Source organism: Mus musculus, chromosome 13 (genome assembly GCF_000001635.26).
Source record: "Mus musculus strain C57BL/6J chromosome 13, GRCm38.p6 C57BL/6J".
NCBI classification, from domain to species: domain Eukaryota; kingdom Metazoa; phylum Chordata; class Mammalia; order Rodentia; family Muridae; genus Mus; species Mus musculus.
Genome location: NC_000079.6, coordinates 58,825,759 through 58,841,567, shown reverse-complemented (window position 1 = coordinate 58,841,567; position 15,809 = coordinate 58,825,759). Strand labels below are relative to the sequence as shown.

The window sequence follows — 15,809 nt, the reverse complement described above, 5'->3', positions numbered from 1 at the left end:
AAGGAGGAGCGAGGGAAAGGAAAGACTGGGGAAGGGAGGGAGGGGAGGAAAGAGGAAGAGAGGGGAGAGAAGGGGAAGGGAGTGGAGGGAAGGGGAGAGAAAAGCAGAGACCAGGAGGGAGAGAGAAGGAAAAAGAGGGATGAGGAAACTTCCGCATCATCTCCCCCACACCCCACCACACACACACACACACACACACACACACACACACACACACATCAGCTCACACTACCCTATGGAGCAGCCTCCCGCCCCCACCCATCAGCTCTATGCTGCCCTGTGGAGCTGCCTCTCCCACCCCACCCCACCCCCCATCAGCTCTATGCTGCCCCATGGAGCCACCTCTCCCAGTCTGCTCCGCTCAGCTCAGCTCTACCCTCCCTGGAGCAGCTGCTAGTCTGGGTTGCCAGCAGCACACTGCAGCTCGGGGTTACGGGCCAAAGAACAAGATGAGTTTTATGAAGCATACTTAGGAATGGGGCCAAAAGCCAAAAAGGAGGAAGAAGGAAGAAAAAAATCAACAATCCTCTTACTGTTTGATTGTAAAACTTTGCTAAGAGCCTAATTAGCACCTCGGCAGAGCCCCTGGAAAACACAAATGCTGGCTTTTCTCACAGTCCCGGGGTTCTAGGGGTTGGGCAGCAATTAAAGGCACCCAGACTTATAATCAGAGATCAGCACTGGATGGTGACTGTGTCAGGCTAACACTGACCAGGCAAACTGAGGCAAAGATGAGGCTGCGCTCTCTTGTGAGGTCCCTAAAACCTGAAGTACAACAGTCCCAATTGTCCCTCATTACTCTCTCTTTTTATTGGATATTTTCTTTATTTACATTTCAAATGTTATCCCCTTTCCTGATCCCCCTCCCTCCCAAAAGTCCCTATCTCCCTTCCCCTGCTTCTATGATGGCATGTCCTCATCCACCTACCCACCCACTCCCATCCTGGTATTCCCCTACACTGGGGCATCAAGCTTTCACAGTACCAAGGGCCTCTTCTCCCATTGATGCCTGACGAGGCCATCCTCTGCTACATGTGTGGCTGGAGCCATGAGTCCCTCCATGTGTACTCTTTGGTTGGTGGGAGCTCTGAGGGGTCTGGTTGGTTGATATTGTTGTTCTTTCTATGGGGTTTTGACCCCCTTCAGCTCCTTCAGTCCTTTCTCTAACTCGTCCATTCCTTTCTATAGAGGCAGGGGAGCTCAGAAGGACCTTCAGGCCACCCTCAGGTTACAGAGCGGCAGCTTCATTAGTCGTGTGCACCTCACTGTGCTGATAACCCAGGTCAGTACAATTTGAGTTCAGAAAATCCAGGCAAAGCAAGGTGATCCCCAGGGTCCCCAGTCCTAAGCAGAGGCTAGGACAGAAGACAGATGCTAGAGCCGACTCCTCCTGCATCCCTACACTCCTCCAAGGCGAGGTACCGTCCTGCAGCTAGGGAGAGCCTCTCTCCTCATGTGGCTGTGTGAAGCTTGATGGTATTTCACCTCTCTTCATGGCTGTCTGAACGCTTGTCTAATTTCATTGGACATGACAATAGCTACACACATCCATAGAGCATTTGATGTTTGATCAATTATTGGATCCTGATGGTGGTCTGGTAAGGAAGCTGTGTAGAATACCTATCCTCCTTGAGTGAGGCAGATACACGATTTAATGTAAGCCAGACATGGAAGCTAGAACACCATTAAAATTATTCTATTGCCGGGCATGGTGGCGCACGCCTTTAATCCCAGCACTCGGGAGGCAGGGGCAGGCGGATTTCTGAGTTCGAGGCCAGCCTGGTCTACAAAGTGAGTTCCAGGACAGCCAGGGCTATACAGAGAAACCCTGTCTCGAAAAAACAAAAAACAAAAATAAATAAATAAAAAAATAAAATTATTCTATCACCACAGGCACGCACACACACACACACACACACACACACACACACACACACACAAAGGGCTTTCAATAAAACTACAATTAGCCAAGGCCCACTGTTCATATTAAAACAGGAGCATCAATCCCCCAAGGAATCAGACAACACACAACGCAACTGCTGGGTGATTTGGGTCTAGGGTAATCTGTAATAAAACTTCAAAAACGTAACTATTGAGGACATGAATTACTTCTAAGAGATTGCGGTGGGATATTTTCCCATTCTTCTTCTGCTGTCATGGCTGTGCCACCAAGGGCTACACACACATCACGTCTGCCCCAGTGAACTGGCCAGACAGGCTGTCAAGAAGGGTTTCAGGAAAATGTGCCCTGAGTTTTATCCTGGTTTTTCAGGGTTTTTTTTTTTTTTTACATCTTAGAAAGTGACTTCATCATTCCTGTCACAGATGAAATATGAAGTCATGATAATGACTTTATGAAATTAAGGTCTTCAGTAATATCAACACATCTCCACCGAGCACCCAGGCAGGCTGCTCTGAGACAGTGAGCGCTTTAATAACCAGCATGGAAGTCAGGCCAGGAACTGTCAACCTCAGGGAAGGGAGGAGGGACAGATGTTACAAGACGATAGCAATGGCAGAAAGTTTATCTCCTTTGCTCCTGTCTTAAGAACATGGTGAGTTAGTCACCTGGTTAAAGTCCCCCAGCTCCCTCAGAGTGGTTTCAGCCTATGTCCTGGGAATACAGACATCAGTCTATGCAAGAGAAACGGATAGGTGTGACCCCGCAGGTAGACTGTAAAATGCTAAAGTTATCATTGCAAAGAGAATTTGGTCAACAAGAATCAGGTAACAGCCCTCCTGGAGATGATTCCCATTGGAAACTCACAGTGTGAGGGAATGTGAGCGTGGGGCGGGGCTGTGGTCATATTTGTCTTTTAGGTGTCTTTTGGGATGTCTCAGGGAGGCCATCGTTTATTGACTTAACTCTTATTATTGAGGGGACTTGCCAGAGAACCACATGACAACTCTGATTTGTTGCATATCCAATTGACTTTAGTCAACAAAATACCAAGCGGGACTGGGAAGAAAAGCAGTTCCTATTATTAAGCGTCACCTGGAGCTTTGGCATAGACCGTGATTGATATTTCTTTTTCTATTTTTATCAACCCACAAACGTGCTGTTGAGAAAAATGAACGTCCAAATGGTCCTATTATACCGGGAAAAGCAATAGTAATTTTTATTTTCTTAAACCGTCCAAGGCCACGTCAGTGTCTTGATTAGTTAGCTTGATGTCTTCCAGGGAGTGTGTCTTGATTCCAAGGGAAAGAATCGAGGACTCTGTACAAGGACATCATTTTCACATCAGAGTCCTTGCCGTTGGCCCAGTGCTCGGTCCAAGATGGAAATGAACCAGAAGTTCATGAAAGGAAATAAACAGGCTGTTCTAAGTACCCCTCTGAAGCCATTCAGAAATCAAACAGAATCAAAGCTAATGTTCCTAAGCTATTATCACAGCTATGCTAACTTTTAAGAAGGAGGTTTAGAGTTGACAAAGAAAGAAAACAAAGAAGAGCGAGGAAAATACTGAACAAATCGGGTCCTGGGAAGCAAAGAGATGGCTCTACTCACATGTGCCGCAGGTTGCTGTTTTTCAGAAACGCTTTGTAAGCCACAAACTTTAAGCCGGAATCCACAATTGTACTGCAAACAAACAAACAAAAAAAACATAATGGCATTCGTGTTAGGAGTAACCAGCAAATTACCACAGCAAAACACAAGTCTCTGAGGTAATGTGTTCACGCGGTGAGTACTCACAGGTTTCTCAGCCCCACGTAAGCTTCAACGTCATCTTCATTGATGATTTCTAGCCTTTTCTGGTTTGCAATGAGACTGGAACAAAGCAGAAAGGGAATTATGAGTGACTGGGAATGTCAGCGACTCCGTGGAATGATGGGTAACTGAGAATGTGGGCGATAACGTGGAATTACGGGTAACCAAGAATGTCCGCAGTAACGTGGAATTATGGGTAGCATGCACACAACCCGACCAAGGTGTCCAAGGAGCCCCTTCCACACTCACTAGCTGTGTTATTCCCCTGTTACCATTGGTTCTCTGAGAATTTAGTACACGTTAGTTCCATCATACATGCCCCACGCCCCAGCTTCCCCTAGATTCGTTCACACTCCTTTCTTTACAGTGAAGGCAGCAGCCAGATTCCACCATCCATGGCCTGCTCACCAAGTGGCTCAATGTTTTTCACTTTCCTGTCTAAAAAAAAAAAATCAGTTGTAAAGGTGCAAACGTCCTGAGAGTACCTCTATGACCACTCACATGCATGGCACACTTCTGGTGACAGCCTCGAAGTGTGAGAACAGTCATGTGTTTCTGCCATTCCAGGAAGCACCTTCCTCTCCTTTTATCTTGTAAAACTCAAAGAGCATTTTGCCTCCCCCCTGTCCCCCCCCCTCATTGTTCCTTTCTTGTCCAGCATTCTCTCCTTCTACCTTTGTCAGCCACAATTCCAGTCAAAGGAATTTGATGAGCCACATTCCACAAGTTCCAGGTCTCCCTAGTGAAGTCTCTTGTAGGAAACCATCTCTGCTCTCTAACCCTCCAAAGCTTCCAAATGTAGGAATTGACTAAGGACTCCAGCTAATGACAAAGAATGGCATTTATGATTGGTTGAGAGATGTACATGTGACCTCAGCGAGACCAGAGAAACTCTTCCTTAAGATTTAACACTATGAACCCTGGAAGAGGGGGGTTGGGTCTTTTCCATTCTCTGGACTCACAACTAAAGAATGTCATAGGCCTAGGGCTTCCAACAAGAGTCAATGGGAAGGCAAGAGCTAAGGAGGCATAAAAAGGGACGGCATCCTGAAAATAGAAAGATGTAGAGGAATAGCTATCTCTGAAGCTAGAGATTACAAACCTAGTTTGATCTGGATTTCTGTCATGTGCACTCATAGTCTCCAATAGTACAAACAATAGACATTAAACTACCATCCTGGGGGGGGGGGGCTCTGCTTTGTTATGACCACTGTTTAGGAACCCTATGTTCTTACGTCAGAATCTCTTTGAAAAAAGAATTGTTTCTAAAATTCTTAATGCGCACCACAGCTCTTAGGTCACTTCAATGATGAATAGACAATAGGTGAATGATGGGTGGTTAATGTGTGATGATGGGTGGATAGACAGGTGTGTGGGGGGATGATGATGAACTGGCCATATACCAGTAGATGGACATAGGTATGGACATATGTATGTATGTATGTACATATGTATGTAAGTATTATGATAGCTGGAAATGTATGTATGTATGTATGTATGTATGTATGTATGTATGTATGTTGGGTGGACACTGGTGGGTGGGTGGACAGATGGATGGATGGACGGATGGACAGATGGACGGATGGATGGATGGATGGATGGATGGAGTATGTATGTATTATGTATGTACATATGCACATTATAGATGAATGGATGGTGGACTGATGGACAAGGGAAGGAGAACTGGCAACAGTTGCAGTTACAAAAGTTCTGCCGGAGTCATGGTTGGGTGAGTTTTCCTTTTTCTTGAAAAAAATAAAAATAAAAACATTAAGATGGGAAGGCCTTTAATTAATACACTAAAGTCAAACATGTAGCTCTTCTGTAGACAGCGAGTTAAAATGGAAATAAACATCTTGAGTAACGAGGGGTGAGAGTGGACCAGCATCCTGGGTCTCTGCCCAATAAGAAAAAAAAAAAAAAAGTAACAAGATGCATGGTAAGAACATGGGCAAGAGAGCTGAGGAGACAGCTCAGAGGGCAAATGGCTTGCACTGCAGACATGGGAAACCGTGTGAAAGTGGTAGGAATGCACCTGTAACCCGAATTCTAGGGGTATGGAGAGAAGCAAATTCCACGGGCCCCTTGGCCAGCCAGTCTGGCTAAATGGTAAGCTCCAGGTTCAGAGAGAGATAACATCTGAAAAATAAGATAGAAAGCAATAGAAGAAGACCCAGAGTGGATCTCCAGCTCCCACACAAGCAGAGAGAGATACATCTACCCTCACACTTATGTACAGATAGACCATATACAGATGCACACACTCAATTACACACACAACAGAGAGAGAGAGAGAGAGAGAGAGAGAGAGAGAGAGAGAGACCATATACAGATGCACACACTCAATTACACACACAACACACACACACAGAGAGAGAGAGAGAGAGAGGGAGAGAGAGAGAGAGAGAGAGAGGGCGCCAGAAGAACAAGAAAAAAATAGAATTAGGTCACATTAAAATTAAATGGCCAAGCATATAAACTACACCAGAAACAAAATGATTTTAAAACAAGCCACACAAACATGACATCAAAAACACAGCCCCCCAGAAAGCAGGTCAGGATCTTCTCAAGCTCTCAGATTCCTCACCCAGGACCCAGGAAGGAACCAAGTAGAGTTGCTACTAGACAGTCCCTCCCTCCTCCCAGCAGCCACAGAAGAAGGACACATTTTAAGCCTCGAACCGAATGCTCAATTTTTGACATCAAGTTTTTATGAAATGTTTCAAAATCACCACATTTTCGAGCCATTTTTCCAAGAATTTCATCACACTAACATTTTCAGTAAGACCACAGTGACCTCATTCTCTTCAGAGCGCTTACACTAAGACCTGGATTCCAGAGCGCTAAGTATTTTTAGCATTTATTTTTGTGTGTGTGCCACAGCAGCAGGAAAGGAAGAGTCAGTGGGGGGAGGTTGCTTTGGATTCATCCACAGAGCATCAGACAAGTCGAGCTGAGCTAGCTCAGCACCTGCTGGCCATCCTTCTGAAACCTTGTGGATTTTGAATTTCTTTCTGTTGGCATCACCACTGATAAGAGACAAAGCACTTGGCACACCAGGTGGGCATCTAAGCAACATCCATGGCAAAAAAAAAACAAAAAAAAAACAAAAAACAAAAAACAAAAAAACCTCACATTTATCTTTACTTCAACCTTTCTTTTAGTTGCTTGTGCCATTTTTAAATGTTTATTTCATTTTAACCCGATACTTGGCCTAGCTGTGTTCAGTAACTATGACTGAACAATGAACTAGCAAAGAGAAGCGGGGATGGGGAAACAAGAGACAGATGCTTCTGAGGTGAAGAATTAGGACTGAAGAAGTATTAACTCTGCCAGGCATTGTGGCACACAGCTTTAATCCCAGCACTAGGGAGTCAGAAGCAGGGGGATCACTTTAAATTTAAGGCCAGACAGGTCTATGCAGTGAGTTCCAGGACAGCCAGGGCTACACAGTGAGACCCTGTCTCATACAAAACAACAACAACAGAAACCATTGAGTTGTTAAGTGTCATTTTTATGTTGGGGGGTGGGGGCATTGGTTACAAATAACAAAGCAAGAGGATACATTGTGTCAGTGACAGATGCAGCCTGTTCATAAAGGAGTAAACAGTACTAAGCAGAGTATGACTGAACTTGGATGTAAGACTGGATCAATTTTTCTGCAAACCACTCAAAGACTGTACACAATTATAGAAATGGTCCTAGACAGGAATGTTGGCTCCGTGGTTCTCCTGGTAAGAGACCATGTGGGTATGAGCTTCCCCAACAGCAGATGCTAAGGTCTCCCCTACTGGTTATCCACAATACAGAAGTCAACACAGCCTAGCTGCTACCTACAAATTACTCCTGACATCCACCCCTAAGAAATTCTGCTTCTGCCTAGGGAGGTGGCTCCGAAGTTAAGAGCACTAGCCACTCTCGAGGAGGACCCAGTCTTAGTTCCCAGCATCGACATGGCGGCCTACAATTGTCTGTAACTCCAGTAACAGAGCACCCAGCGCTCTCTTCTGACCTCTGTGGGTATTTGGCATGCACAAGGTGCACAGAGATACATGCCGGCAAAACACTCACACACATAAAGTAGAAATAAATACATCGTTTAAAAAAGAAGCAAAAAGGAAATTCCGCTTGATTCCTCATGGTAGTCATGTGTGGATGGAAGCCAGTGAAGCCAACAGGCAGTCCACGGAGGAAAGAGTCCACAGAGGAAACCATGAGGCACCAGGACCCCCATGGGATTCTGAAACACAGATTTAAAAGCAACACCGCCGTATCTCCCTTGCCCCATTAGACGGACAGGTATATAACACCTGACACTACTTGCTGCGGATTGGGTGAGGTGGACCTGGAGCGAGCACTCTAAAGAGCACAGTGGCAGAATTCTACAAAATGATAAACTGGCACCATTTGCGGTCCAGTGATTCTACTTGTGGGACTTTACCCAAGAGACGCTCTCACACATAAGCACAAAACAGATGCGACGAAGCTCATTAGAATGGGTTTGCCTGTTGGTGCTTCCCTGGGATTCTAGCACTCAGCAGGGGAAACAGGAGCGTTCCCAGTTCAAAACTACCCTGGGTCATTTAGGGAGACCTTATCCAAAGACAAGGAGGATGGATTTTAAGACAATCAAGAGGATACTACAACATTCATTTTAATAGACTCAAAAGCCAGAAAAGACACACCCATAAAGGTATCAGGAACTTTAAAAAGTAAAAATATGAAATACATAACAGAATTGAATGATATATATATATACATACATACATATATATGTGTGTGTGTGTGTGTGTATTATATATGCAGAAAGTGATTTCCATGCAAAAGGTTTAAAAGCATCAAAATTATGTACTGATATATACATATAAAACTCTCTACTGAAAACCTTAAGAATGTACAAAATGGTACCACTGAAGTTTGCAGTGAGTATGTGTGCAAAGTGTAGGAAGCTGACTGCAACAACATTTGCCTTGGGAAAGAAGGAAGGGCTTAGGATAAAGAAACAAACTGTTAAAAGGTTTATCTGGCTACATTGAAATCTTATTATTATTTTTTTTTAATAAAGAGGATCTGCAGGAGAAGAGACACAGTGTCACAGCATCTCTTCTTACTCCCGGGGAGGAGAGGAAGTAAGCTTGTGGGGCCTTGGTGAATGTTTCTCACTTATGAGGAGAAAGAGAAAAATGAGAGGGCTGGGGGAAAGGAGGAAGGGGAGAAGGAAGGAAGCCAAACAAGAAGAGAAGGAAGAAGGAAGGGAAAGAAATAGCGGTAGAAAAGAGAACCAGAGAGAGCCACACAGTGAGAGGAAAGCTCTTCCTGGGGTGGCTCAGGGTCTCAGTGCCCAGACACAACTGAGTTCAGGCTCCCAGGTCTGCAGATGTTCTCTTGCCAGCCAGGGGCTCAGAGCTTCTAGGCAGACACTGAAGGCCAGTGCCTTGCCCTACCTACTGATGGCTTACACCCAGCTGTGAGAGACTCTGGGGGTCAGTGGTCTCCAGCAGACCCCAGCAACTCTCCTCAGAGATCTTCCCCCAAAGGCTCCTGGGAAGTGCTGCTGAGCCCCAGGGCTCTGCTTAAGAGCAGTCTCTGATAGGGCCTTCACTCCCAAGCAAGCGGTGGAAAAGGCCAAGAATTTGGCAGACTGGGAGAGCTTTTGCCATGACAACCCCTGGCTCCTCTGACCCAGCCTAGGATTCTAGAAACCTCTGGACCCAGGGTTTTCTGGCCCAAGGCCTCCTTTCACTCCAGTCTCGTGGGACCCCACGGGAGACCAGCAGAGCACAGTTTCTCCACAATCCTAGGATTCCTCCCACTGGCCTGCAGACGGTACCCTTTCAGGCACCTTCTAATCAATATGAAAAGATTGGACACACAAAGATGCAAATGCAATCCTCTTTAGGCAATCCTCTCAGTTCCCTCCCCTCCCCCACATCAGCAAGCCACTACTGGTGTCTACCCTCTCACGATGCCCACAGCAAGCCCTCCTCCTTCTTCAAGCAGAGCCTCATTCCAGAATCTTGTACCACAACCCTTGTTGTTAGTGCCCCTTCCAAACCTCCACTACCCCCAAAACATGTTCAGCTGCCCTAAAAACTGCTTGCAGTATCAGAAAATCCTCCAACGTCTACTTGAAGATGCCACAGGCCTGTAACCCTGTGTATGTGGCAAATGGACAAAACCCAAGCTGCCCTTTCTTATCAGAGTCTTTTGATTCTATCCCATGGCCAGCACTCATGGCACTTCTAAAGTGTGTGTGTGTGTGTGTGTGTGTGTGTGTGTGTGTGTGTGTGTGTGCTTCTTGAACCAGCGAGTTTATTTTTCTACTGCCCCATCTAACACCCCATAACCGAACTGTTTGTTAACTTCCGGAGGGCAGGGCGTCCTGTTCACCACATGTATTCCCTGGAGAACCTAGACACATATGCATGCCAGTGTACAATAAGACTAAGTGAAGATCATAAAGATAATATGAGTTATGAAAAAATCAAGGACACACACACAGGGAAGAGTGGCAATTTCAAAAGAAGAAAATATTCAATTTGAAAGTGAATTTAGAGGCTGGAGAGATGGCTCCGCAGTTATCAGCACCTGCCATCCCTGCAGAGGACCTGGGTCTCGGTCCTAGCACGTACAAAGTTACAACCATTTGTAACTTCAGTCCCAGGGTATCTGAGGCCCTCCTTCTGACCTCTGTAGGCCCCTGGCACACACATGGTACACTTAAATACATGAAACATTCGTAGTCATGGCATATAGGTGGTACACTTAGATATATACAAGCAAAACATGCATACACACAAAATAAGTAAATTTAATTTTTAAAATTTTAAAGTGAAATTAGATTACTAACGTACAACAGATTCAAACCAAAGATCTATGCATGCATTTTTAATGATAACTGAGGAATGCCCATTGGCCACAGAATTTACTGTCTTGGAATCTGAGATTTGAAATGGGCCCTAAGCACTCTACTGAGAGAGGACAGTGGATGCTCTCAGGTAAACAATCCTTGCCATCACAGTACCTGAGAAGCCACAAAGCAAAGGTTCCTAGCAGAGATGCAAGCAGCTGACGGGGGCAGAGTCAGGGAAGGGATCACGGCACAAACTGGAACAGCACGTATGTACATGCGTACACACGCGTGAGTGGCAGCTTAGCTGGAGAAGGGGCATCGGTATCGACCTTGAGGGTTAACAGACAACTCAAACACAAGTGAAGTGACTTCACACGGTCGGTCTCTGGTGCTGTCCAGTCTCACTTTGTCATTTTAGGCCTTTACTAAGACATTTTCCTGAGGGTAAAGAATTTCCTCTCTGTGGGCTTAACAAAAAGGTGAGTTTTTTGTTTGTTTGTTTGTTTGTTTGTTTTGTCTTGAGAAAAAACTGATGTACTATTCAGAGAATTTCATAGGAGTGGCTTTGAGTGGAAGGCTTTCTGCAAAAGGACCCTCCTCACATTTTAAGTGATTTCACATTTACTTTTCAACTAAGCCAGTTAGGAAATCTCCCCAAGCAGAATGTGGGGCCCTGATGCAGATTTTTCTCTTATAAATATTAGCTCGAAAATAGTACAACTCAAAGGTATCAGTTCCCAATACCACAGGTACCTGCCACACCCACCTCAGAACAGGTAGAAGATAGATCAGTGGTTTTCAACCTGAGGGTTTCCACCCTTTCACAGGGGCTGCCTAAGACCATCCTGAATGTCAGATACTAATTCACATTGCAATTCACAACAGCAGCATACTTATGGTTATGAAGTAGTGACGGAAATAGTTTTACGGTTGGGGCGTCTCCACAACATGAGGAACTGTATGAGAGAGGGTCACAGCATCAGGAAGGTTGGGAATCACTGTGATAGATGGAGAGACTCAGCCTAAGGGTAGGTTCAGTTCAGAGAGATGAAGGTGGCCCCCACCCTCCCACCCCCAAGTCTCGAGCCATGGACCAAGACATTTCAATCTGACAGAATCCTCTCTGCCATGAGCGTCTTTCATAGGGCACATAAGCATCTCTCAACTCATGTGCTCTGTAATGTGCTTTGTAATAAAATGCAGCGCCATGGGTGGCCCAGTTGGGAGGGAGGGCGTCAGCAGAAGTGGGAGTGGCTAAGACAGGCAGGGAGTCAGCGGAAGTGGGAGTGGCTAAGACAGGGCTGTAAATGAAATATACAGAATCACTATACATGGTGGAATTACATGAAATTGTCAAATCTTTTTTTTTTTAATTTAAGAAAAGCTCGATGAATTAAGAAAAAGAATGCCCTTGCATCCTGGCTCCAGCACTAGACAACTTCATTTTCTCAGCAAGAAAGCTTGAGGGTGAGTTTTCAAAGTCAGCCCAGAAGCCAGTGTGAGGGTTATGATGTGGCAGGTCAATGAGCAGAGCATTTTGAGCTGCCTCCTCCTCATGTCTGCTCCATGACCCCAGGAAAGGGCCCAGGTCTAGTTCCCTTGTCCCAGTAGGAAAATGACAGTAACCACCTCAGGCAGTGGAGAAGACAGAAAAACTGCCTCCTACACGAAGCCCGTTAGGGCTGCCTATTACAATGAGTAATACTCATGAAGGCTGAGTCCATGGCCTGGTTACTGACAACCTGGTGGGCTTGGTTGCAATGTGTCTCATAACCATCTCTCAACTCGTGTGTGTGGAAGACGATATGGACTTGATGCTACTTTGGGCTTTGTCAGTGTGCAAACTATGAGAGAAGTTCCTCTGAGTAATTATGGACAAAAAGGTTATCCTCTGCATTTTTCCCTGAGAGTTTGGATAGCCTTGCTATTGTCTGCATCTGCCAACATGAGATTTTCCAACAAGGAACAGCACCATTTATCATCTGAAAACTTAGCTGGAGGGAGAAGAATAAGATCTACATAAAACACATCAGTATTTACCAGGAAAATATAAGTTTAATTGAATTATTACATTGTCTCCCATGTTGATTTAAGACTAAACCCCAGCCAACAAGAGATGTGCCAAATCCTACAAATGGGTCACACAGTTGCTGCAAGGCACATGGTCTAGACTTTTTCTGTGGCTGTGATCTAACACTGACCGAAGGCAACTTAGGGGAGGAAAGGGGCAGCTTTCTGGATTGCAGGTTGCAGTCCATCATTTAGGGAAGTCGGGGCAGGGGCTGAAGCACGCACCTAAATCAGAAAGCATGGAGAAATGGTGCACTCGCTGCCTCACTCACTGGCACACCCTTAGGTAACTTCCTTGTACAACCTCCATAGGGTATGATGCACCCACAGTGAGCTGGCACACCACCTTTGTAGGGGATGATGCTGCCCACGGTGGGCTATGCACCAACTTCATAAGGGATGCTGCTGCCCATAGTGGGCTGATTCCTGTTGTGTGGTATAACAATCACACACACGCACACGCGCACACACACACATACACAGGTCCACAGGCTAATCTGATCCAGGCAATTCCTCAACAGAGACTCTCCACCCAGATGGCTCTAGGCTGTGTCAAAGTGACAATTAAACTAACCAGGGCACCGTGTGGTATCCTGATCTGTCCAATACAGGGTGCTTTCTCTTTCCTTTTTCCTTTAACGTTTTATTAGACACTAACTTTTTTTATGACAAATTTACATATTTTAAAATCTGAATCTCTCTTCTCTCCAACAGACACTTAAAGAAACCTTAATAAAATAAAATGAGAATCCAGAGGATCGAGGGAATCACCCTAGCATTCCATCCTGGGTCACGCCCTTCCTCCCACCCCACCCCCTCTCCAGGGATCTGAGTGTGATTTTGCTTTTTACTTGTCCACTGCCTCCTGGGAAGGTTTTGTGATGCTGATTTTATTCTTGATTTTAATCCCCTCTGAGACATTAATGCCCTGTACACTCTAACTTGACAGGGGTTGTCCAGAGGTCCCTGAAGGACCTTTATTCAATGAAATGACAGCAAAGGCAGCAAATATCATGCTTTAAAAACAACAATAAAATACTTCCTCTTATGTCATGGCTCTGAAAGGCCAAGTACAGAAGCTGGGTTTGTCAGCTTGTGTGTCTGGTAGGAGGTGGCATGGAGCCTTGGGAGGCATGGCCTAGTTGGAGGAAGCCAATCCCCATGTACATCTCTGCTCCGCACACCCTCTCCCATTCTTTCTGCCACGAAGTTCCTCCTTCCTACAAGTCAAGGGTCACAAGCAAGAGAACCCTTTCTCCTTTACAACTACCTTGCCTCAGATGTTGCATCCCTGCAACTGAAAGCTCGTGGATACACTTTCATTTCTTCCAGAACGTCTAGAAACTTCCTCGATTGTTAAAAAGAAACAGAAATGGACACAGACAAGACAAACAACATAAACAAACTTAAGAAAAAAGTAGATTCTTTGTGATAATTTTCAAGATAACCAAGGAACACACAGCATCATCGGGCCTTTGTCTCTGGTGAGTCACAGTGGCCCAACACAACTTTGAACTATGGCAACACAAGGGCGAAAATGGTCCTAACGCACATAGAAGGATTAGTGGGAAAGTTACTTAAGTTTTGTTTAAGCCTTTGTCCCTGTTTAGGACAAGTAGTTCAACGGGAAATGAGGTGAAGCATTCCTGAGCTCTCATGGCGATTTGGGGTGCAGTTCACAGCTAACTCATCCTGGTGCATGGGTGCCAGTCCTCTCAGATTGAAGACACCACAGGAGCCCAAAAGAGCTTTCCCATGGCTGGAAGCTGCCTGATCACAGCTGCTCACAGTGGCTCCTAAGCCAAAACAATTTCTGGGGCCCAGTCAGCACAACTCTGGAGCTCCACTATTGGCCCAAATTCTGGGGATGTCGCATCACTGCTTCCCAGCATGCCTCGGGCTGCCCGCTGGTTCCTTTTCAGTTCATCTTCCGGTGCAGGCTGGGGCGGCTTCCACCTGAATGAGCGCGCAGGCTGGGCTGCTCAGTCTTTGTAAAAAAAGATGCCAGTCCCCACCATCTGCTTGTCTGGTTTTCAAGGAGAATAGATGTGGCCTTATCCAACCAAGAGATGATTTTTTTTTCTAGGATCTAATCAGAGGAGACAACCTCCAAGTAACATGGTAGGGCTCACTAAATGATTTGTGGTGATGGGGAGTCTTGAGGTTATAGCTCTCATCACCCCTGGAAAGTAAACTCTCCAGCCACTATAGCCTCTGCAGATTCAGTCTCGCTCATGCCCCGCCCCCTGCCTTTCTCCTGGAGAAACTGAAATCTACCTCTGGATCTTTGTAAGCTCTGTGCAATTGTATCATTCATTGTCCCCACGGAGAAATTCCTTTCCGCACAGGGTGCCGGACAAATCTGCACTCCTGTGGACCTAAGAGGCTGTCTCCTTCCTAATAATGAGCTTTTCTTTCCACTGCCAGGAAGCTGAGGACAAATGCTGGACTCAGTCAATGTAACTAATCCAAGCATTCCGGGTAGATGGTGTTCTGCTCTCTCTCTCTCTCTCTCTCTCTCTCCTTTTATCCCTCATTTCCTCTTAATTTTACCCCGTTAAGTTTATTATGTAAAATTATCACCATCAACTGTTTAAACTAGTGAAGAATTGTTTGTCATGCTTCTAATATTTATTCAAAAAATGTGGTCTACCATAACATATAACTACTTGATCTTATAGTAAGATGATCTTCCAGGATAAATACTGATTAAAAAATGAAGACTTCACCAGAAGTGGCAACAACACACCTTTAATCCCAGCATTTGGGAGGCAGAGGCCGAAGTATCTCTGTGAGTTCAAGCCAGTCTGCTCTACCTGGAGAGTTACAGGGACACCTTGTCCCAATTTTTTTTTCTTAAAACTGATCCTATGCACAAAGTATCTTTTTTAAAAATGTGCTCACCCCTCTCTTTTACTTCAGGTAAACCAGAGTGCTATTGACAATCCCTGAGAAAGAAAGGCCAGTGAAGAGCCTGGGCTGAAGACATCTGGCAGTTAGTTAGTTCTTCAGTCAACATGAATCACAGTGGAACAGCTCTTAGGCCTCTGAGCAGACAGGTCACTCCACACAGACAGACACTGGGAAAGGCTGTCTCCGCTCTGGCTTCAGGATAGGTCAGCACGGTAGAGGGGAGTGAGCAACAGGCAAAACATCAAGAAAGGAGGAGGCAAG

General features: G+C 45.5%; 1 protein-coding gene across 9 annotated transcripts in view; it reads right to left on the bottom strand.

Annotated features, from left to right (window-relative positions):
* Ntrk2 (neurotrophic tyrosine kinase, receptor, type 2) overlaps positions 1-15,809 on the bottom strand; it is a 327,499-nt gene that overhangs the window by 292,403 nt on the left and 19,287 nt on the right. For all 9 annotated transcript variants that reach the window (XM_030247188.1, NM_001282961.1, NM_008745.3 and 6 more), the window contains exons 3-4: positions 3,698-3,772; positions 3,512-3,583 (exon numbers count right to left, since the gene is read on the bottom strand). In XM_030247188.1, the coding sequence (XP_030103048.1) occupies positions 3,512-3,583; positions 3,698-3,772 (147 nt within the window). The remainder of the gene's footprint in view (positions 1-3,511; positions 3,584-3,697; positions 3,773-15,809) is intronic.